At 40.7% G+C, this 24,896-nt stretch overlaps 1 protein-coding gene across 1 annotated transcript in view; it reads right to left on the bottom strand.

Annotated features, from left to right (window-relative positions):
- Nucleotides 1–240: 240 nt before the first annotated feature.
- Nucleotides 241–24,896, bottom strand: part of PLEKHM3 (pleckstrin homology domain containing M3) — a 63,438-nt gene continuing 38,782 nt past the window's right edge. Inside the window, exons 6-7 of the mRNA XM_062498489.1 lie at nt 10,450–10,607; nt 241–594 (exon numbers count right to left, since the gene is read on the bottom strand). Coding sequence (XP_062354473.1) covers nt 417–594; nt 10,450–10,607 — 336 coding nt within the window. The 3' untranslated portion in view covers nt 241–416. The remainder of the gene's footprint in view (nt 595–10,449; nt 10,608–24,896) is intronic.

The following is a 24,896-nucleotide window of genomic DNA, read 5'->3' as shown; positions in this document are numbered from 1 at the left end:
CTACTAATAAATAAATAATATACATAAATAAGTAGATGATTCATCAATTCTAAATGAACAACAACAGCAATAACAACAACAAAAAAAATGTAGTCATGGCAGCAAATATTTTCTGCCTTGAGATAAAGTCTTCTCCAGAGGTGGAAAAGAAAATTGGGTAATTAATTAGCTAGACCTAAAGCATTTCTCGTAAACCACATTTTGTGTGAGAGCTAACAGGTGGACCTCAATGCAGTCTAGCCATTGGTATTTCAAAGCCAACAAGGCTTTATGGCCACTTTGGCAGCTCTTATTCACAGATGAAGAAGGTCAGGTAATTTTTTTCAAAACAATTTCTGCCTGTCTAAGCTGAGAATTTGCTTGAGCTGACAGCTGGGAGAGGTATTCTGTTCAGGCTGGCCACTGCCTTAAGGAACTCATGTGTTCTGATATGACAATTCAAACATGTTGCAAGACTCTTCGAAGTTCTCATCCATATTCAGTTGCTTCCAGAAGGATTTCTGCTTCTTCTGCAATTCTTTACGCACACACCTGGGGCATGGTAAAGCCTTCACTTTGCACTCTGAGTGGAAGACAGCACCACAGCTTTCACACCTGCAAACACAAATTAGTGTCAAAATTGAATCACAAAATAGGACCAGAGCATGCAAAGGGCTTCATGTGGGCTCTGGCAGTAGGTATTCCTTGACACCACTCTGGGAGCTCCAGGAGCATTATGCTTCATTAGAATGGCATTGTAAAAGACACCGGTATGGCCACACCTCTGCTGGTGTCAAGCCACTCAGGAGCACTAAAATAAATTGACCTGCGTTCGTTTTGCAGTTGCTGAGAATCTGTCCTAGCACTTCTGCTTCAGACAAGTTTTTAGAAGGATTAATACTTATCTTCTTAAGAACTAGCATTCAGGTGTATCACTGAAAAGACATCAACTTTGTTTCATGAAAGACAAATCTTGATTTGTTTGTAAATGAGGAGTGACTATATTATTCCAATAAGGTATATTTCAGCATTTGCCAAAACAGATTCTGTGATCTGCAACAGCCATGATACAAGATATTTCTCACTGAAGCGCCAGTGGTCAGCTGTTCTGGAAAGAGTAAAGAACAGTCAACTTAAACAGCAGAAGTTGTCGTTTCAAAAAATAAAAAATGAAACAGAAGTGATATTTTCTGCCCTGTGTCCTGTGGAAGACTAGATGAACACAACTGATCTATGTTGATCAGCTGATCAGTACATTGAGCCATGCTTCTGGCATTCAAAGCTGTGTTATTCTGTTCTCAAATGTGACATTAAGACTTGAAACAAATCAACTGTTCAAACAAGATGACTGCTTTACTTTTGGGACATTGTGAGGCAATGAACTTAATGTCACAGCAGATTGCATCCCAGCTGCAGACAGATGTAGAGCAATAAAACATCTGGTGATCGTGAGTGGGCTACAACTGAAGGTTGGACATTCTCAGCCTTTCAATGCAAGTGACTATCTGTAGTAATGAGTTGTCACTACAGCTTTGCAACCAAAGAAAAAGGAGGACTGTCAGAGGTAAAGTCTTAGATTTCAGTTGGATAATCAAATAATAAAAGCAACAAAACCTGAAACTTTAGTGCAATCCTGAAATACAAACAGTGGGTGTCGGTCACCCTTGGTGATTCTGTAGGACATCTTGAAATGCCTCAATTTTTTTTCCTTTCTTGCAGCCAAATGACTGTATAAGAATCCAAGGGCCCATTGTTTTAACTTTAGTGGGTTTTTTTGTTGGTTTGCTTTGAACCTATTTTTCATAGAAATAAGGTTCTTGTCTTCAAGACTGTGTAGAAAAATTGAAAACATGAAGAAAGAAACCTCCAAAAAGTGAGAAGCCTGTGGTCTGACAATACAGAGATAAGTCCATAAGGTAACACAATCTCTTAGCTATACTGGCTGCATCTCACCTGTAACTTCCAAAAAAAACTGTTCCTGGTCTGGCTGCACTTGAAGTTTTATGAATGGCTCCAAACATGGTCTAAATTTTAATAAGTGCAGAGGTTTGAGAAGGCTGTGCAGAGATTTAAAGAGGCACATTTCTAACTAGCATAAACTGATAAAACTCAAATATTAGTAAGAAAAGGCAGGTAAACAAGGCTAAGTATAAAGCAGTATTATCTACTGGCTTCCATGCTCTCTTGCAGTAAAACTTGACTGTTGGATTTCTCAGTCCAGCTACAGTCTAAATCTGGTTTTGAATCAAGAAACCACCTCACACAAAGACATTTGCAATTTCTGTGCTCAGAGGGTGTGTTATTGCTCTTATCCACTGAAGCACATGCACACATGCTTAGGACTCATATCCCACTGATTTCTTTGGGATTACTGATCTGCCTTCCATTAAATGTGTTTACTGCTTTGCTGGGTTGGGAACTCCACAAACAGACAAAGAAGAGACAGAAGACAGCAGTGTCTTTAAAACTTTACACCACTCTGAACTGACACTAATGGTGATTTTATCAAGCTAATTCTCCCTTGTTAGTCAGCAGTTTACAGTGCCCTGGAAGTTGCTAGAGGGTAATGATTGATGAGAGTGTAATTTAGTGCTCTCACACTGCCACTCCCTACCCTAGCCCAATATTTCTCTACAGCATGCATGGAAATGACAAAACCTATCAGAAATTGCTGCTGAAATGGATTGAGCAGGATGAGAGAAGAGCCAGCACACCTGCTCTCTCAAGTCAAAGGCCATCAGCAGAGCAAACAAAGACTGATGGTGTTCAAATTAATACAATCCATTTTTCAGAAATAAGGTCAGTGGAAAAGATTAACCAACTCTTTTCCCATCGTTTAGAACAACTGTTTGAACTGTTATTCATCAGAGCTGGTGTAGTAGCTGAAACTCTGCCCAGGACCCCACACTAAGCAGGGGCAGAGCAAACAGCCAGCCCTGATCTCACAGTCACTGCACTGGCACCCACTGCTGTCATTGTTGGTCCATTTTGGTGCCCCCACCCCTGACTGCTGCTCTGAAGACCTATTTTCTGCCTTCTCTGGTGAAAGCTGAGCCCAACCAAGCAGTGCAGATGACAACAAAGCAGCAGCCTGGAGGAAGGGTACTCTGAGTTGGAGAACAAAGCTGCCTGTAGCTCTGCACAGAAACAAGTAGAGAGGACACCCACCCCAGCCTTCACTGCATGTCTGTGTCCCCCTCACTGACAAAGGAGGTCACCAGGGCAGGGGAGCAATGCTGGCCTTGCTCTGCCTTCCTACAAGTGGCAAGTTATTCCCTTTAAAGTGGTGGAGCTTTACTACTCCAAGCTACCTACACAGCTTTGCTTTCCCTCCTATCAAATACAGCCAGTCTCAGCTGGCCCTGGAATGCAGACTGGTTGACCATTTCTAACCTCACAGCCAGAGATTCTCCAGTAATACCAAAAACTCCACCAATGTTATATTCCTTTTTAGAATATTGCCAACAGATTGCTTCCTAGTTAAAATCCTGAGATCTAATTTTATCTCCACAAGTGAATTTCATAGGGTATTTTGTTGTTTTCAAGCCTCATATCAAAATGATTTTATTTCTCTGGAGAAGTAAAATGTATTCTGTAGCCTGTAAAAAGCTCACTTAGTAGTTCACCCCACTTACTTATCGTTCCCTTAACCCTTGTTGTTGTCATAGGTAATACACACTTCAGGTGCTATTTCTGAATCATGACTTATTCTTTGTCTTGAGGCCAAAAAGTCCCTACATCCTTTGTGAGAATGCTATTCACCACTGATAATAAGCTGATGAGCCCATAGCTATTGAGGCCTTTCATGTTTCCTTCTTTAATGAATGATATTGTGACACTGCACATTAATAGCATCTTCCTATTTTTCAAACAGTATTTGAAGACTTAGCGAACACTGCGTGTTGTTTTCACACAGTCTTGTAAGAAGGCAGCTGAAATAGCTTCCTCTCTATTTTGGTGAGTTTTGTTGGTTTTGTTTTTTCCCCTCTTTCCTGACCTAACTCAATTTCTGTGGAGACTTTAGGGGGTGTTTTATGTTTTAAGGATGTTTTACTTGTATGGAGTAAAAAAAAAAAAAACCGCAGTGAATTATTCAATCCTCTAAATAATTTTTATTACACTAGAAATTGTAAGAGAAAGGGCAAAGCTCTCCACAGACAGACAGACATTATAATGCTCTTATTATTATCATTACTAGTTACAAAAGAAAAGCCTTTCTGCATTAAAAGCATATAATAATCCCTTGTATGCTGAGGAAATGCCGATGTTAGTATCTGTCATTAAGTCTGGGCATTTGAAGCATATAAGTATTTAATAAATTGTAAATTCTGGCATGCTCTTTTTATGCTTCCCATCTATTTTTTTCCAGGATTATAGCTCAAGTAATTCTAGATGCTGCACAAGCAATTGATTATGCTCCTATTTCTCCTCTGTACTGCCACCATTAAGTGCCCCTGAGCAGAATCAGGTGCCTGAAGTGGGGGGATACAACACAAAGAGGCCTCAAAGACCTTTCACCTTAAACAGACAAAATGAAGCAGGGATGATCAACAGGTGGTCCAGGTGGAAACCTGAAAGACAGGCTTTTTGTCTCATAGGAACCTTACTGGTTCCTTACTGGTTGACAGACTTACCCATGTGCCTGGTATAAATGTGTGATGGAGCTGCTGGAACCAACAACATTTATCAGGATGCCTTCAGTCCCATGCACATGGGCTGGCTGTACCAGATATATAACCATTCACAACAAGATACCACCATTCCCACCTCACAACAGGAGGCAAGAGGTGAACTGCCTTGCTCAAGGTCAGCCAGAGGCTCCTAGAGCTGAGACAGGCAAAGAGCTCCCCTCTCTCATTGCAATGCCATATTCACCCACCAACCTTTCTTTTGTAATTTTATATACTAGCTTTCATTTTTTTTCTTCATATAAAAAACTCACTTGCTTTGTCCAGATCTTACACACATTTGGTCACGTGAGTAATCCCTTGAAACAAATTCCAGCAAGGATTTGATTTTGGGTTGAACCATTCACTGACTAAACTCTTCAGTTTCTTCCTTCCTGCCATGCAGAGTAAAAGCTGGACTAAATGGGGTTATTCATTATGTTTTCCTTAGATGATGCTAAACATTCACCAAGCATCAAAAACACTAAACCACCTGCAAGCTGGCTATTAAAAAATCCCAAAGAGCAAACCACACTGGCTGAAGTAAGCCTTGCCTGGGGATTCCAACATGATCACCATCACACACTATGCACATGTGCCTGTCTGCAAGCATTTCTGAATTGCTCAGCTGTGAATATCACAGACAGGCCCTTCAAACTCTGAGCCTTTAGCAGAACACAAAGAAAAGAGAAAAGGACTAACCTGTGTTCACTTACAACACAAAAAAAGCCCCAAAGGCAATCAGTGCCTGACACACACGTGCAGCAATATTATTCCAGTTGCCTAGGAACCAATGCAAGTAGTCTGCCTAGTGAGAGATGCCCACATAGTAAATAAATGGAATAAAGTTGGCACTAATATAACATTTATCGAACATTCTAAAAACCACTGTGACGTGAGGCAAGTAAAACCAACCTCTAAAGCTAATTCAGTTGCAAAAGACAATACTTGATGAAAAAGCTGGTATACTTTATTGTTTTCCGTTTCCATATTCCAGATAATATTACTGTGCTACCCTGCACAAACAAAAATAAGACAATCTAGGACAGAAGATTTTGATCAGTTTTGATAGATTCAGGTGAAATTAAATTACCAAGAGAACTTAACATCTACTTAGGTGCCTACATTTCCTCAAAGAAGTGCTGAGCAGATCACTTCAGAGTGCTTTGAACTAGCTATCAGCATCTGATAAGCTAAGCTCTTTCAAAAATTAGGTACTAAACTCCTGGCACAACTCAGGTAAGCTGGTCCCGGGGAAAGGCTTTCTAGCATAAAACAAACTAACCAAAGCAAGGGGGAAAATTATCTACTTGGAGGCGTCAGCCTTTGCCCTGTGCCAAGGTATTTCCTGCAAATGCTGCATATTACATATTTCAGTCTCTCCACCTAACATCTATCTTTAACATTCCCCCCAAATGCTCAAAGTTGCATTTGTCCAGTGACACAGCATCCATAACACAGTAAGCTGTAACTTTGCAAAGACTTGGGCATGCACAGCCCCGGAGCCTTTAGTCAAAGACTTGTCACTATGTGCAAAGTACATTCACAGGTCTTATCAGGATGGTGGCCAAAGATTATGGAGGCATCCAAACTGGTTGATATAGTCAAGGCTGCTCTGTGGCATGTCTATTTTAAACTTGGGCCTTCTGGTTTGTATCTTAAAAGGTCTACATGTCTTAACTGATCAGCAGAACAAATTAACTTAGCAAAGTGAAAACAGTTTAGTCTTGATAAATGAATATGAACACAAAAGAGCAACTCTCCATGGTTCACACACATCTACAGTCAGCACATAAAAGGAAAGGAACGGACTAAATTGTTCTTAACAAGCAAGTAACTTTACCAGCAAAACACAACAAGTTTAACTGCCCATGAAAGTAATCACTAGGATGACGACAGGCAAGACCAAAATTTTATTAACTGGGTAATATAATCTTAATCATAACCATGATTGCTTAATTATCTGATGGGACAGAAAAGATGGTGATTTTCTCAGGTAGTCCTTAGGATTTAAAAAATTGTTTAGAATTGTTCCAAGTTACAAAACAAATGTAGCCACTACTATAGACAACAGCGCCACTACACAGACTTCACTTCTGTTGTTTGGTTGTTGGGTCTTTTTTTAATTTTAGGAGAAAGAAACAAAACCTTTCCCACACATTAGCGTAGAACAAGCAAAATCAGAACAACTTGAGGGGAAGTGCCTGCTTGCTAATAGGCAAGGGTAGCTCTAACAAGCCAATTTACAGCCAAGGATATTTAAAGTCATTGCACAACAGCTGTAAATATAAAACAAGTGATATAAGATGATAATTTTATATGTTTACTCACTAAATTTAAGCCCGGGCAAATTTAGTCCAAGAAATAAAATGGGAGGTAGATGCTCAGTTCACTTAAGTTGCCAGAACTCCAGCAAAAGCAGGGCTCTGAGAGTTTACATTAGCTGAAAATTTTGCCCATGAAATGTGCAATTAATTCAAGAGGCTTGAAATAGTTCTCATGATTTAAAGGCCTTCAAAAACAAAGTGAAACTGTGAATTTTTGAAAGACCCCTGATTAAGCATTATATAAATATGGGTAAGAAAGAAAAGAGGGAAATAAGGGACAGAAGAATCAAACTGACTGGAAGAGGCATCAAAAGGATGGGACAATTTTTAAGAAAACGTTTAACTACTGAATCACAGCTTTCATTAAGATCTGTGCAGAACGGCCACCTCCCAAGAAAAGCCAGAGAAAGGATGTATCATTAGAAAGCTTATGACTTTGTGAGCCCACCCTTACATTCAAGGCAGCAAACTGTTGCTGCTGTATTGTTGAGCAGGATGTAAAGAGCCTGCCAAGCACAGCCCACAGACCCGCTAATTAAGTGAACTGATTGTGTTTGTTTTGGAACCGTTTGCCAACAAAGGAATGTGTCACACTGATTAGTGAGAGAAGGGTATGTAATATATGTGTATTCAAACCCTGAGGAGTGCATAACCCAGGTATTCACTCTGTTTGCCCAAGGACTGACAAAAATGACTCTCAAGCAAATAACCAGACCAAAGAGAAACTCCAGCCCTCAAGAGGGGCCCTCTTTTTCTCTCAGCTGTATCTATCTAAAGAATACTCATCCTTCGTAAATTCCTGCTGAACACTGCACCAGAAACTGCTGAGAATATTTTGGAGAGAAACAATTTCTTCACCTCAAAGCTGACCTAAGAGACCATGAGGATGGAAAGCTAACAGCCAGCTGAGAACCACCTTGGAATTGTAATGGCCACTGTGAGAAAGGTCAGGGAGGTAGCCAAAAAACCAAATGGCAGCTCAACACAGACATACACATATATATACATATATACACACACAAAAGCAGGCTTCACTTTTCAAATATGCAGCAAAGAGCTGAAGTCTGCAAAAGATGTCATGCACCCACTTTTGAGTATTTCTAACCTAATGGCCCAGTTTTCTGGTAGAGTTTATAGCTCAAAAGTGAACAAACATTCAAATGGTCTTCAGAGTTCAGCAGCTCCTTCCTCCTCAACTCACCAGCTTCAGCCAGGATAGCTGGTAGTCCAGTGTTGCAGACAAAATATGAATACTATGCTGTAGACAGCAATTCCAGAAAACCAGGACAGAGAAAAGGGAGTTGTAGTACATCATCTCTGTACACTGTGACTCAGATTAGTACAACTAAATCACAAATCTGAGCTGTTTACTCAGAGCTGTGTATGACAACTGACAAGGAAAGCTGAACACATCATCAGAATTTTCAGGTACAACTGTAAGTCTTCACAGGGACCTTTTAGGACTTGCCATGCCATTTGCCACAGGTTACTCTGTACATCTCCCTATTTCTAACTGGCCTCCTCACCTTACACTTGTCTATGTAGTGGTCAGTACACCTGCTTCAGAAACCTCTCTGATCTTTGAGAGATGGAAACAAACTAAATCCCTCCACCTGGCCTTCTCCTTCACTGCTTTGGAGCTGATGGAGCTGCCCAGTAAAGTGTACAAGCTCCTCTGTTGGCATACCTTGCCCCCAGAGCAGAAATATGGAAGTGAAATAATTTGGTTAGTTCCACATAGGTGCATGTGTAATAATGAGATGAGAAAACTAACTAGGAAGGGAAATAGAAAATGCTAGGGATAACAACAAGGTTTTGCTATAAGGAATACAAAAGAAGTAAGCAGAATGATGATATAAGAAAGAGAAATATCGGAGAACTTTTCATGCTGATTGTGTTTTAATTAAAATGATTAACAAAGACCACTGTCTTTGGCATGACATCAACCATAACTTCACATTTGTGAAACATGAACACGAGGCCTTTCTGGCTTCTAACTCACATAAACACAAGAGCTAGAGCAGCTTCTGTTGGCTTGAACTGCTGACAAATTCTATTTGATTCCAGAGCGTTTTGAAATCTGTAATTGCAAGGTATGTCTGATCTCAGCTGAAGGGCAGGGAAACAATATACACCAAATAATGTCCAATAATGTGACCAAAAATCCCCGAGGCAAATCAAATTTTAAGGTAAAGTTGTATTCCCAAATGTTCCTTCACATCCTCATTAACCTTTTGAGAATTTCTTTAATTGCCATTTGTGCAGTCTCAACAGACATCTTATATTTTATGCTATCTTAGCCTTTCTTTTTAAGTCAGCCTATCTCACCAAGCACCCAAGATGCATTTTTCTTAAAAACTGTTTATAGAACTCAGTCACGTACCTCGTTTACATTTTATCCACTGCTTTGTCAGTACATTTTTTAGAATAAGACTGGAAAAACAATGTGCAAACAGCCTTTGAAACTCAGATCGAACTGAAAACCCCTTAAGAGTAGTCTTTGCTTACTTGTAATTTAACATCTTTGTGCATGCAAGGGAGCCAGATTCTTAACAAACCCTTTTCACAGGCTGGTCCTGATTGTTTCCAAAGGTGGGGCCTTGATTTTTTCCCCTTTCAAATGAACACTTTGGAGAACAAATTACAACGACTGTATTTGAAACAGCCAAAAAAACCCCCAAAACCCTTATCTGTGGAGGAATGGTGTGCTGTCAGATATACTGTCTTTCTGTTAAAAATAAATCTCCTTTATTCAAAATCCAAGACACTACTGAAAAAGAGTACTAACACTGCTGTGTTGCCAAGTCTGCTTTGATTTCCTGCATTCTGCTTCTAGGTTTTCCTTGTGACTTCTGTCCCTGACCTGGCATCCACTACTCTACATGATCTGAAATAAAGTATTTTTGTTCAGTTTGGAACTCACTTACACTTACACCTACTTTGTTGCCACCTGAGAACAGCAATATAATTTTTAAAAAATAAAAATCTTGCATACAAAGCACAGAGGAATAAGCAGACAAAGTGCAAAGAACTAGCCATAACATTTCATGGGGAAAACACTTCAGAATGGGAGGTTATTGTTTTATAATGAATGATCCCTGTACATTATGGGTCCAGTGATACCAGAAAACAGAAAGATGTCTGTGATCACTCCAGAAAAGTCATTGGGCTTTTCAGGACACTTTGCAAACTCAGAAGAGCTTTGGATAAATCACACTGTGTGATGATACTGGAGGCTTTCCCTTTTTGAACAGTTATTCTGAGACTTACAGGGCTGTGGGAAGTAGTACTTGTCATTTGTTTCCACGTTTGCTCATGGTGGCTTCCCTGGAGCAGTGATCTAGTGTAGCTGCCCAGAAATGTGCATTAGTGGAATCTAGTCCTTAATTATTTAAATAAAAGGTCATAAGGCTGAGAATCCTCAAGGCTTTAACACTTAAATCAAATGTATGAATGACATTACCACATTGGAGTACCTGCTTGTAGAAATGTCCTCAAAGGGGTAAAGGATTTCTCCATTGTTGCAAATCTCACAGATGAAACCCTTTTGGCTACAAAGGCTGCAGCTGTACACATGAGAGGAGGCAAACTTGATCACCTTGCCCAAGAAAGGAGCCAGCTTTCCTTCAATAACCTGGAATGAGAAGATGATATTGAATGAACCCCCCAGAAATAAATCAGAATGCCCTGAAGGACTGAGACAATATTTATTACCATGGAAATGCAGTTGCATGCTGTTGGTTAAAACAATAGGAAAATTACTTCCCAACAATTACAGCTTCATAAAAACACTAGTGATAATAATAGTCAATGAAGCAGCAATGATCTGAACATGAAAACTAACTTATCTCTTTGTAAGTCTCTACATGGCAATAACAAAATATTAATGGCAATTTTAAGTACAACAATGCATTCATACAATAAGGCACAAAGAAGTAAATAGGAAACAAGTTTAAGACTTCCACATTATCTCTGACAGCTATCAATACTGCCTTACAATTTTCACTTCTTTTTATGCACATATCACAGTTCTGGTTTTGTTTCTTTTCCTTCAAAGTACAAGTTTTTGCATGCAGTTTGTGAACTGAGTCCTGGCTTTAGTCCTTTAGTAGGACTGTCTTTCCCACTGAAAACCATTCAAATATACTGTTTTCCATCTTGCCAAAATGAATAGCTTCTTAGGTAAAGTCCTGAAGAGGAGTTTGGGGTTTTTTTTCCCCTTTAGTGTCCAGCTCTCAAATCAAGAAGTCCCAGAGAATTCTGTTAGACCATTGGGAGTGATTAGCAGTCCTTGTGTTGGTGTGGGAAAAATGACCAAGCCATATACCTTAAACTGCTAACCACAACACTCATCTAAATTTGTGACTTGGAGACAATGCCCCAATAAGGGGTGCTATTCAGGCAAAATACTTTCCATTCAGATCAAAATTCTAGAGTCTTTAAGGAGTTCTGCTGCTGTAGGGAATAATGAAGATGGAACAAGGCCCTAAGTGTATATTCTTCTCTCCTGGGCTTCCTGTGGTCTGAATGGCAGCTTGCCAGATTAGTGATAGAAATGCGTCAAGGGATTTGACAGCAACCTCCTGTAAAAAGGAAAAAGAATGCAGTAATTGCTGACTGAAGACTTGCATGGGGCTGTGGCCTGAAACCCAAAAGTGGAGAGTTTTACACTTAAATGAGTGTCACACTCAGTTCAGGCACCCCTTCCCTAAATAAGGCGACACACCACTCGTAATTTGGGCTCAGTGTAAACAAATCTAGAGAAAGCAGATGATATCAAGGCAGAGAAGAATGACAGAATTTGGAAGCAAATGCCAGGTAGTAAGGAAATAAATTTGTTTTCCAGGGCAACTTCCTTCCCACTAGCCAAGAAAGCCACAACTAACAAGTCCAACTGGAAAAGGAGGTGCCTGGGAAGTGCTGGTGTTGATGGCAGGGAATGGCATGGGCTGAAATGTGCCCTTGCCTTCAGCTCCAGCCTGCTAACAGCACCTGCAACAACAGGAAGCAGCAATGTTACTGCTACTACTGCAGATAGGACATCTGCTCATGTCAGAGGAAAAATGACATTCCTATTGCATCCTGGTATAGGAAGATCCCCTTCAACCAGAACATAAACAATGCAGAGAAGCTGCTGCATGAAATATGAAAATTAAGCCATAGTTCAAGGTAGAGATACTGCTAACCTTCTAACAGATGGCCAAAAGCTAATTTAGCACCCCAGGCTGGGGCTTGTTTTTCATTTTGAAGGAAGAAATATTTTGCTTGTAGATTGCACAGTTACAGAGGGAGTCTGAAAGCCAAACAAGCTGGGGATAGGGGAAAGACAGAGAAGTTGATGATATTCAATAAACAAAAAGAAAGAAACAATGAAGCCACCCAGCTACTGACAAGGCTACAGTCACCCTCCAAAAGCCCACTTAGGCACTAATAGATGAAATACATATACAAAGATAATAAATAAACCACAATGCATACAAATTTTTCTTCAGAGAATTTTCATGCTATAGCAGTCACCTCAGGCCACAAATGCTCAGCTTAAAATGCCAGGCTAAAGACACACTGCAAACAAACTCTCTGAATCTGAACTAAGGTCACTGTCAGCAACGATTTAAAAGTTAAATCTCTGAATTGAAGCTACATTTTACATAATGTAATAAACACAATTATCATAATCTATTACCTTCCTAAGCACCGGGGGTGAATTTAAAACTACAAGGAACAAAATCTTTCCCATGCTGAAGAGTTCATAACTTAAGCAAGACACATTGAATGGGCAGCTGCCCTGAGGAAATGGTGTTATTTGTCCCTCTTTATTTATTTATTTATTTGTGTGGCTTGTTGTAGCACTGTAGTGGATGGGCTTGTTACTCTGGCCACTGCAGACATACAAGGAAGATGGTATCTTCAAAGAGCCATGCATGCCAATTTTGCAATGTGAATTACAGGCCATTTCACTGCATTATAGAAGGAAGACAAAATGCAGCATCAAATCAATGTTATCACTGATTTTAGCATCTGCAAATTTTGTGTTATTTTGTTTCATCAGAGACCTCAAGGCTGTGCACAAGATGATTTTTCCTTGCAGCCTTCTCTCATTCTTGTTTGTAGCCAATAAAATCCTCATCTCCATTTACAGTAGGAAAGCAGAAAGGAAGATTTCTACTTGCTGTCCCAAGTCTACTTGCTGTCTATTCACTGTTTTGTGGTAACAGTTTCACAGTGTTTTATGGCTTGGGAAAAGGAGGACAGAACATGTAATCAAAGGTGTCAAAGCTTCTCCTGTGACTGCCAGAGGTCCAGAGTCAGCCAGTTTAGACATCCCAGAACCATGATGGAAGAATCTCATGATCTTCTCCCAGTTGTTGCTAGAATGTCATTTTGAGTTTCAAGGAAACACAAGTGATTAAAGAATAGAAGTGTGACAGTCAAACATGATGCATTATCCAGATATCATAGATATTATGGGAGGTAAAGAAAGAACTGAAGAGGCTGTCTTGACAGAGTCACTAGTATTTATATCACTCTCTACTGCTGTATCTGTCCCTAAAGCCTTTCAGCAACGAAGACGTCACAGCCCCCATGCAGTCTAATCCAGTACACGTCCATTCTCACTGCTGGAGTCACTCCTAAGCTTTGACCTGAACCTTCCCTAAGAACATTTCAGTTTACAAAATAACTTTACAAAACAGAGAAACTGTGAAATCACACACTGCAAGCTGAAGAAAAGTATATCACATTTCAGAAGTGTGGCACTTTAGCACAAAACTGAGTTAAGAGTATGCTAAAGGAACAGAAACCAAAATTTTCACCCTTGACTTATCTCTTCAAATAGGGGATGTCTTAGCATACACCTGGAGAAGGCTTAAAAATATATGCCTGTCCCTTAAAAGGAAAAAACATCAAGCTTAAATTAAAATTTTGCGGAGTTCAGATTCTCTTCTACTTACAGCACTCATAAAGCACAAGGTGTGTTTCTAATCCAAACTCTTTGTAGAGCAAGCAATTGTATAATTGGTCAATACCATGGGTGAGAGGTGATTAATGAAGCTTTTTCTTCCTTAACTGGTCAAAGAATCCATCCCAGCCTCATTTTGGACACAGGGTCATGCTTATCACTGCTGAACCTGGGTATGCTACATGGTGACAACAGAAGGAAAACAGTTGTGTGCAGAGGTCCAAAGCAAGCTGTTTCTCTGAATAGCCCCAGTGTTCAGATCAGAATCATTGTTCATCCCTCTGGATCAGGAAAAACATTTATCTAAGCTTCCACAAGACAGAAAGCCATGCCTTTGCACACAGTAGCTCCTGTGTGTGTCACATTAAGAACTGTATAAAAAAACCACACCCACATGTACAATACACAAAAGCCAGGCCCTGCCCTCAAAGCACTTACAACCTAAACCAGCAAAGCAAACACTGCTTTTTACAGTAACTGCCACCTGAAATATCTCCCACCTGAAATGGGACAAGCTATCTTTTGGAGGAGCCTCCCATACAGGTTCCCTGCCCACACTGCAGAGCATCCCTCTGGCCAGAGTTTGGCTGCAGGTGCCAGGGCTGCCAGGAAGAAACCAGGAAATCCAGCAGGAGCAGCTACCTGCCCCACTGCCCAGCCTCCTGCACCTGGCTTGAGAAAGCTCAAGCTGTACTGAAGAGCAAGAGGGGAAGGCAGAGACTTGTCTGCAGCAATGGGAGAAACAAAAGGGGTACACATATCTGAACAATTGCTGACAGGGTGCTGGCACATTTATTTTAGATGATTTCTGAAACAGAGGCTTCCCACACAAGTCGATGCTATGAATAAAGGTAAATCAAACCTTCTTCTTGGTATATCCTTGTGTTCAGCTGGGGAGCAGTATAATTGAGGTGAATAAGTGAGGTGAGGGGAAAATAAAGGGACTGCCAAACACTAGCAGAACAAGCCAATGTTGGCAAAGGCTGTGGGAGTCTTGTGCAGTGGGAGGACAGGACACAGGCACTAGGTTATGTGTTTCCTGATTCACCAGGAAGACAGAAGATAAAAGGCAGCAGTGGCTATGGTACAAGCTGAAGTCCCTTTGGATATATCACATTAATGTGATTAGGAGGGCAATGTGTGATCAGTCAAAGTTTAACTATTTGTCAGGAGTGCTGCTTGCCCCCAGAGGTTTCCTGATCCTTTTATTCAAAGACTGGAAGTTGCTCATAGTTCCCTCGCTCTATCAAGGTGATGTTTTCACAAACAAACAGGCAGCCAGCTGTCCCCAGAGAACAAGAACTGCAAAGCCCATAGACCAGAGCATCCACCAAGCCAGAGAAATCCTCCTCAGTGGCCCACTATGTACACAACGGGGCTCCTGCTCACAGACAACTTTGAGAAGCAGCAGGTTTTGCCCAGGGACCTGTGACCAGTGTCTCTGTGTCTGACCTTCACATTTCTGAGCCCAAAGCACTGCCCTGCACTGGAGGAGAGGCAGTCCCCTCATCTCTGACACTCACTCAGTTCCAGCTCTGTCCTGATTCCATCTCTCACCCTCATTCCATCCCCCTTATGGGCCAAGCACAGATCTGGCACAAGTCCACCTCTGAAGGCCCCACTGCCCAGACTCAGCTGTATGCTCAGCTTCTATGCTGCCCAAACTCCCAGCCCCCATCACACACAGCAGAGAACTCAAGTCACTTCATCTCGGTTCAGTCAACAAAATCTCCTTGTATGAGAACCTACTTACCAGCACGAAGGAGGGTTGCACAAACCAGTCCCATGGGAGAGAAATGTAGTGAAGATGGTGTTGCAATATATGTTTCATATTAAAAACCAAACTAGAAAAGTGGCTAAGGGAACAGTGGCAGAACTTCTCAAGTCTGTTGAGAGTTTTAGCCCAGAGAGATGGTAACCTAAAACTCATGGCTTGGAATAACTCTCTGTTTGGGAAACAGAGCAAGACCAAAAACTAGGCATGAAAAAACCCTACTACAGAATTAGAACTCGTTCCAGTTCCTGAGAGTTGTTCAAATTACAAAAGACATTAATAGAAGCCTCTGGCTGGGACTAACTGGAAAGCAATCAAACATTGATTAGACAAGGCAAGCATGGAAGTCACCTCCTAACTCAGACTGTGTCATTTCCATAGATGCAATATCCCAACAACTTTAGTGGGAACTTAAGGAGAGATGTGTAGAAACAGAAGGACAAATGAGTTAGCTGTCATCCACTAGAGCTTCAAGTAACAGCTGCAGTAGCCTTCCACTGACCTATTAGATCAGGGCCACAGAAATACTCAAACTTTGCATCATGGCCACATAAACCAGTATTGAAGTCTATCAGGCATGATGAACTTTATGGACAGGAAAGGAAAAACAGCACAGTTTTCAGACATTTCTGAGGGCAGTAAGCATTTGTTTTGAGGGCAGGGCTCCTGTCAGCAATACTAGGTAAGAAGCAAAAGGTACTGAGCAAGACCTACATCCCTGCAGGAGTCTATGTTGTGAATTCGAGTGAGAGTCATCAAAACTCCTACCCTGTCTGTGCATTTTTACCAACTCCTAAAAGTGCAGTAGATGTTTACATAGAATGGAGATCATAAATACCTTTGATCACCTACATTAGGACTGTCATAATAGACAGTAAAGGGAATACAGCTTGCTGAGCTTTCAGATACACTGTTCTGCTCAATGTAAGAAACTGCCAAAGTTCAGAAGTCTAGATTCTCAACAGTGTCATGATACATTACAATCACATAAAGCATTTCCGGACTAAAATAATTTTTTAAATTAAATGTGCTAATCTGAGTAATTTTGATAAAATAAATATATGATAATAAAAGTAAAATCTGACACAGTCTAAACAAAAAAATCCTTTATTAAGATCCAAGATAATGGAGAATCAACAGATGAAGGCTATTTCAACAGCAGCTATCCAGACCCTAAGAGTAGGAAGATAAATCTACACCCATCTTTGGGTATATATTCTGCCAACTCTGGCACAAGGGGCCATCAACCAGAGGCATCCTGTAACATTGTGTCTGTAAACACTGGCACTTCAGGGAATTAACCCTGAGATGGGAACTTGTGAGATGTCCCCAGCATTCTTAAATCCTCAGACAGAGACCTGCAATTTCCTCAGGTATCAGAAGCACGGGAGGAAATTCTGGTTTTTATCCCCATAAAGGACAACCTGCTGCTACTGCTCTGCCTAAGAGCCTGGCCACCATGCTTAAGTATTCCAGGTAAAGTGGTAAAAATACTGTGAAACTCAGGCTCTGTACTCCTGCCACTGTGAGACAAGCTAAATTTGCCAAATGGCTTTGTGATCCCACCCTTGTAAATCAGCTTGTTAATCATTATCGTCATAGAGGTGATAAAGCTGTTTTATGAGCCAACACTGAAGCAGTAACATTAACTACTTATGCAGGAGCTGGTGTATTTCTCTGCAGATAACATTTATTAGAAGGCACTCTCTTTAAAGAAACAGGTTTGCTTCATAACCTTTATTTGAAGCACTGAGCAATCTGTTCCTCTTACTCCTCCAGTCTGATCTACGTGTCAGACACAAGTGATGCCTGGAGGGTATGGGTTAAGTGATATGAAATCCCTAAAACACCTTGAACTACAGGTTCAAATGTAAACTGGATTGTTCTGGCCTCTCCTGACAGAACAAAATTTATGATTATTTCTCAAGGCCAGACATACACTTGGCTCTGAGAGACAGACATAGAATCTGCCAGGAGGCACTGACGCAACGCAGAAGAGACATGAAAGGCCAAGAGACACTGAGAAAACAGAAGAGGTGGCGGACATGAAACTCATTCATGATCCCCAATTATGTAAATTGAAGAGACAGAAAGTACTTCAGTGCACAGGAATAATGTCACAGGCATGTCTGGCAGAAGGAAGCTACCTGAAGGAGCAGTCAACAGTTGTGCACAGCTTTCCACCATCCTCTCCAGAAAAGGTTTCTGCCCCCATTGATTGTTTTCTTTCTACCTCTCCAGATACAGCTAATCAGAACCATGCCTTTTCCTAACAAATTCAGAGGTAAGCTCCAGCTTTGCCTAGATTAAAATCTTTAAAGCACCACAGTGTATATGATTCCTGGACTGAATGAAAAGGCAGATAAAATATTCTGAACAGGCTGTCTTCAATTGACCACTTGGATGCTCACTACCCTCCGAATTCCACCAGCGACAGCTTTGTGGAGGAGGACTAAACATTCAATAATCTTTCTTCACCTCTAGGAGAGATAAGAAATATGCTTATAAAGGTACTTCCAATGATACAAGAAAACAGATCTAGAAAATACACCTTTAGAAACGTTCAGTTAGTTCCTCACCCTCTTAGCAAAACAAAATGACTGTCTGACTTAAAAACTTCTCACCAGAACAGTCCAGTGCTCAGAACAACTGGAAAGTTGTTCTTAACGCCTGCCCGAGATCTCTTTTGCTGCAGTCAGCTACATTTATACTCTACCTCCTATCCTTAAATTGCAACATCTATATCAGAAACCATTTTCTGACAAATTCTCTTGTCTGACACAGGTAATCTTTGTCACAAGCCAGGACAAGCAAAAGAGACTGGGGTTGCAGAACAATACAATGACTTCCTTCACCTATCTGTTCTATTTGTTTACTGGATAGGTAAGCAGGTATTTTCTGCATTCATTAAACAGGGAAGCTGGGCATTAAAGCTGAAATGGTAAAAGCAATCTCTGCCCCACAGAGATTTCAGTGGGATCAGGACTTACATGATAAAAACACAGACTTGAAAACAAGCGTGCTACAGTATGTTTAGCTAAGGATAATGCAAGCTGCAGAGAAAATAAAGGGAAAACATTCCCTGGCTGGGAAGTTCCCAGTCATTTATATCTAGGGAACAGACAATGCTTGTGGACTGCTAATTTCCTTGAGGATTTTTTTCTCTTCCGTTGGCCAGATTCTTAGCACCACACATTCTTGTTATGATTTCAATGCACAATTAATCTTCAGTTCAGAGGAAAAGGAAGGAGGAAGGATGATCATGAAGTAAAAGTCACAGAGAGGCAGATATCAGATTTTAGGCCCCATCTTTTGTGCAATATACTAGTCAGCTGCCTTTCCTTACTCCATTTTGACTCCAAATCATCTCTTTCAGACTGCCTGTCTTGTTTATTTAAATTACAGGTCATTTAAGGGAAGAATGATTTCTTACTATTTGTGTGCATGCACACTGGAAACAGTTACTGTGCACTGCTATAAAACAAATTAAAAAAGAATACAGCAGTAACTTTAGAAGAGCCCCATCTTTGGTTCTGACAGGCACACTATGGGCCACAATCCCAGCTCCCAAGAGCAAGAGTGATACCTCCCCACCCCACCCTCTCCTTCCTCTTCCCTTTACACCCTCCACAGGTCCCTTGCTGTCCCAAAAGCCTGTTCAGCCTGTGGTACAGGTGCCAGCAGGGTGGGCCAGGGACTCTGTTGACCCACTGCTGACACCAGCACACATTGTGCTGCACTAACTCATCACCCACACAGGGCAGAGAGCAACCCCAAAGGAAACCTTGCAATAAACACTGCAAAGAACAAAAAAGAACCCCACAAAACCAACTGCTAAATAAATCAAACTAAAGCAGAGCAAACTAAATGAGTGGGATTTGAATAAACAGAAATCAGAAGCCCCCTCTGACTTGTTTGCATTAGGCAGTCTGCACTGATGGCAGAGCCATTTGCTGTTCACTATGTTTCACTTCAATTTGGTATTAAACAGATACTCCACAAATTAGCCCCTAACTAAAACAGGCACTGGGAAGAGGAAGAAACACAAGGTCAAGAGCAAACACTGCTAATCTCTGATAAGCACACACAGGCAGGGGGCAAGGTGAAGATGAAGTTTTACATTGGCTGGGGGAGAGGAAAAACAAACTGGTGACAGTTCGAGTCAATTTATAGCAGGAGACAGAGAGGATGACAAGGTTCCACCAAGCCCTCCCCCACTCTTCTCATTGAAAGGAAGAAATGCCAGAAATTTCATCAGGTCTCTTCATGCAAGCTGACACAAGTGAAGAGGAGATGGAATTGTCTCAGTATAAACAACATGCCTGGAAATCACCTGTGCCAGCTCCCCCACCAGCTCCGCAACAAAACTCACACTCACAGAGTTTCAAACGTTTTTTCCTCCTTTCTCCTTACCTCAAGGTTTCCAGGCAGCTACATGTCAATTTTGTCACACCCCAAGTTCTCCTGATCTTGTTGCAGGGATGAATTATAAGTTGTTTTAAGAAAAAGGTATTCAAGCAAAGGTTAAAGGCTGTTTTAATCAAACAAGATTGAAAGAGTAGGAATTTGGAACCAGGAATTTGGCTGGTAGAAAACAGAAAGCACTTTACTTAGCTTAAAAACATATGTGACTCTAAATACAGAAGCAAATATGCATTCAGGCAGAGAGTATATATACACGCTTTTTTAAGATTAAGCAGGCAACTGCATGCAGGGATATTAACTGACTCTACACACCCACTGAGCAAGATGTTATTTCATGAGTGACAGCACAAAATTAGAAACTTTCCTGCCTTGCATAGGACTAGATTCTAGGCATTTTTAGGAGGAGTCCTCTAAAGGATCTTAGAACAAGAAAGCAATGTAGCAAGAAAAAGGTTAGGGCTACTCTGAAAAAAACCTTCATAAGTACAAAGTATATTTAAAGAAAAATCTAAAAAAAAAAAAAAATAAAAAAAAATAAAAAATACTCTTCTCTCATCCAAGCAAGCAGCCCTGAGACAGTATTTCATTTCTTGGGAAATCTGGTTTCTTGGGATGTTAGTCCTGAAGGAACATCCAGCTGCCTCTCCCAAATCATCATTTTATGTGAAGTAGAGCAGTGAGTTCAGAGCTCAATCTTTCACACGGCTAACCTGCATCTCCAGTACTGGGCTTTTCATTCTGCACAGCAGAAAATAACAGAAGAAACCTGTTCAGCTCAAGGCAGCAGAAAAGGGGTAACTTATATTACTGCTACTGCTTCTACAGGCTGAAAAAAAAATTAAAATCTCTCTGCAGATCTCAAGTCAAAAGGTCCTGTGAATCACTGGCACCACTACTGGGTCATTTTAAACAGAGTTTCATTCTAAATAGCCACACTTATCCCAAGTGGCCCAGATTACGTATTCACATGGTAAAGGACTACAAGTGTTTAGTACACCCTGTTAAAAAGTCTGGTTTTATACGGTGCTGGAACCAGTCCTACTATTAAAAATATCTACTAACAATCTTGTTGGATCTCTAGACTTTGCCTGCAATACCTAATTCAGATGAATTTGTCTTCCTGACAGTCACCTGCCAAAATGCTCCTAACCAACTCTTCATCCCTGAGCCTGGCTGGCTCTGCCATGCCTTCTGCCTGACCACGAGTCTGACTGAATGACAGCAACTCACTTCCCCAGCAGAGCTGAGGTTAAAAGAGAACACCAGTAAGATCACTGGCATTACCACAAATTGTAACCAGAGCTGTCAGCACTTTGGGGAATTACACACACACACACCAGGAATATCAGCTAACCAAAGCTTCCTGTTCTGTTGAAAGGCAGCTGAGAGCTGGCAAACTCCAGGGAGTGACAGAAATAAATGATGTGCCAGGTGCTTTAGGATGACCCTGCTTGAGCAGGGAGGTTGGACCAGATGACACACTGTGGTGCTTCCAACCTCACCCATTCTGTGATTCAGTGATAAAGGAGCCACAGCCACAGGAAAGCAGACAAGCTGTTTAACAGCTGCTTTGCTATCAGATCTTTTAATATTTATGAAGATGTGTATTGTGTGCTTTTCCCATCCTAGGACTATTTTCATATTCCACTGCTAATATACTTACTTTAGAACTACAGCTTCTTTAGAACACTGTCATAAAGGATGTCATAAAAGACAGCTATTAACATGATGCCATTGTGGTCCAAGATGCATCTTTATATAGTTCATGTAGAGAACTATCTGGTATTATTACACGGGTACTAACAACCTGCAGGATTTGCACCTCTGTCACACATTCTGTCAACCCTTGCTTGGGAGGCTGGGGATATGAATGAATGTTTTCCCAACAGTGCTGAACTATGAACTGTGGCAGCTATGGCACAGATAATGTGCCTGGCATTTTGCTGCCCTTGTTGAGCACAGTCAGCTCCCACAGAGAACTGTGACAGACAAATCCTTCAGTCATCTCAGCATAGCCAGGCCTCCCAAAAACCTAATTCTCCTTCTCATTTTTCACCTCCTGCCCCTCAAGCAGAAAAAGGGCTTGCCTAAAACGAAAAGAATCTTCTGGTACAGCTACAAGGGTACACCTCTTCAGTAAATAGAAGTTTAAGATGATACAGCTTATATTGAATCACTGAATGACACAAATGACCACAACAGACTCTCATTGATAAAACTGAGTTTGCACTCATGATTTCATAAGCTCAGCTACATACACTAAGAGCAGGAAAGGGTTTGTCATGTACCTAATTCAGTAATACTTCCAAAACTTGAGCAAGCCCAAAGTATGTTAGCCAAACCTCATTTCTTTACATCAATACAGTCACATGCACAGGCTCTCCGTGGGTTAGATGCTACATCCCATCCTTTTACTGCATGAATAAAAAGGAACTGCTGGGCAGTGACACCACCACTTATGGGCTTGGAATTCATCAGGCTTTATGTTACCAATCTATACTAAGCATCTATCAGCAATTGTACGAGGACTGAGCTATCAGAAAAGAAGTTTTACTTCTGAAAAAAACAGCAAGTAAAAGGCAAAAGGAGTCCACATCTTGCATTCTCTGCTATTGTTGGTTCTGATGAAACAACTTGTCTAAATCAAACTAAGGCTTTGCATATATAAAAATAGTCAAAAGAGCATTTCTGATCTCCTCCACTCCTGTCTAGGAGGTGCAATGAAAGTTCAACGTGAGTTAAAATCCTGAAGGAAGGAAGGAGACCTAACAATTTCTTTGCTCCTCTAAGACTTTCTAATCCTAATCTAACAACATATTAGGCTCAAATTAGGTAGAACTTCTGTTTCATTGAAGTTCATTTTTATTCCCCACACTCTTGTTAGGGAGCCTTATATGCAGAAAAGCTTGACCAGAAACATTTAAGATTTCCCAGTGAGGAAAGCTTCTGTGAGACCAACAGTCCAGCAAGCCAAAAATGTTCCCAGGAGCTGTGATCAGTGCTCTGTGTAATCAGTGTTACAAACGTCAGAGGAAGATGAAATCATTGATCTGTCTGTCAGTAGGGGAGACATCTTCCTAATCCCTTCAGTATAGTATGACTGGTCTGAAATCCTATAATCCCTTTACTTTATGTACTGTAACTGTGGATATTCTCATTATGGATACTTAATCCTCTCAAAGATGATACATTTCTGGCCCTCAGTGACACTACTGTGGCATCAAACACTTCATACTCACTGTGTTCTGCAAAGAAGCATTTCCATTAAGGATTTTTATGTGTCCCTCACTCACTGTATGATCTATGCCACATTATTGTGAGAACAGGGCTCTCCTGTTCATCCTTTCTCTGCACTGTTCTTCACGTTATTTGTCCTTCATCTACAGGTAGTCAGGAAAGTTGATCTGAAGTCAATAATGTTTTAACTAAATTTCAACAGATTAGTTTATCTACAATGTTATAATGGATAAATTATACTACATTAAATCCCTGTATGGACATAGACATTCAGAATGAAAATGGCCTTAATACAATTTATGTCGCTTTACTTCTAAAGTAAACGGAGATAAACCAAATGAAAGCCACTTATATTTTGAATAACAGTATTTACACAGTGATTCAAAGTAATTAAACTCATCTTTTTAAATTCCCATATTTTGTCACTTCATTATTTTTCCCTGGGTGCTCCTGTATAAACAAGCCTTCAAATCATCTTCTAAAATCTCCCATTTTGCTCACAATTTCCACCCTTGACATCCAATAATTTTTACCCTTATGTGGATCCTTTTCATTTTACTGTATCTTTCACAGCTGGTATAACCAAGATGAAATAATTGCCATGAATAAGGAAGTTTCTACAGTAAAGGCCATCACAGAATCACAGAATGGGTGAGGCTGAAAGGCATTAATAAGCTACGTAGTGTAAGCAGCAAGAATTACTTTTGATAAGAAATACAAGACTCTTGTCTGAGTCAGCTTTGGTCCAAACCAACATTTAACAGTGTAAAAATTGTCAGTTTCAATAAAAGCAGCCCCATAATCACAGCTGTAAAATCTGAATGGATAATTTTTTAACTCCATTGCATGGAGCTGCATGAACTTTGTCCATACATGTACTGATATGTCCATCAGTAATGTCAGCAGACAACAGAGTTCACACCTCCAGCAGGTTTAGGATGAAACTACCCTGGACTGTAACAGCACATAATGGCCTCTAAGACTAATCTGTTCTTCCAGTGTACTGTGTCTGCTATAACCAGCAAATTCAAGAGTGAACACTTGCTTCCAAACAAGTGGAGATCTCCCTCTTGAAAGCTTTATTTGACTGAAATAACCCTGGATAAACTGCCTAACAGAGATGCAGAAGGTTATGGCTGATGCAGGGCAGATGACACGAGGCTGCAAAGACAAGCAAGTGTAGCCAAAGAGCAGAACAGGCAAGCTGTGGTGTTTGTGCCTGTTAAATCACACCTGGTGTTTCTGCCTACCCAATCTGAACACACCTAATCAGTTATCTCCTCTGCTGACACCTCCAATGATACCATGATTTTAAGAACACACACCTCACAGGAATGCCTGCAGATAGACTTCTGTAAACTTTAATGTAGTCCCTGGGGTCTTGGTCTGCAGCAAAACCTTCTGCAGTCCACGTATGCATTTGTGTGCATATACAAATAAAGACTGTCACTTGCTGCCTCTTTGGTTACTCACATCTGCCCTACAAGCATTTGTTAACAACCCAAGTACTAGCAAAAACCACTGCCTCA

Source organism: Cinclus cinclus, chromosome 9, assembly GCF_963662255.1.
Source record: "Cinclus cinclus chromosome 9, bCinCin1.1, whole genome shotgun sequence".
Taxonomy (NCBI): Eukaryota; Metazoa; Chordata; class Aves; order Passeriformes; family Cinclidae; genus Cinclus; species Cinclus cinclus.
Note: the sequence above shows the minus strand (reverse complement) of the source record. Positions and strands in the feature narration are given on the sequence as shown.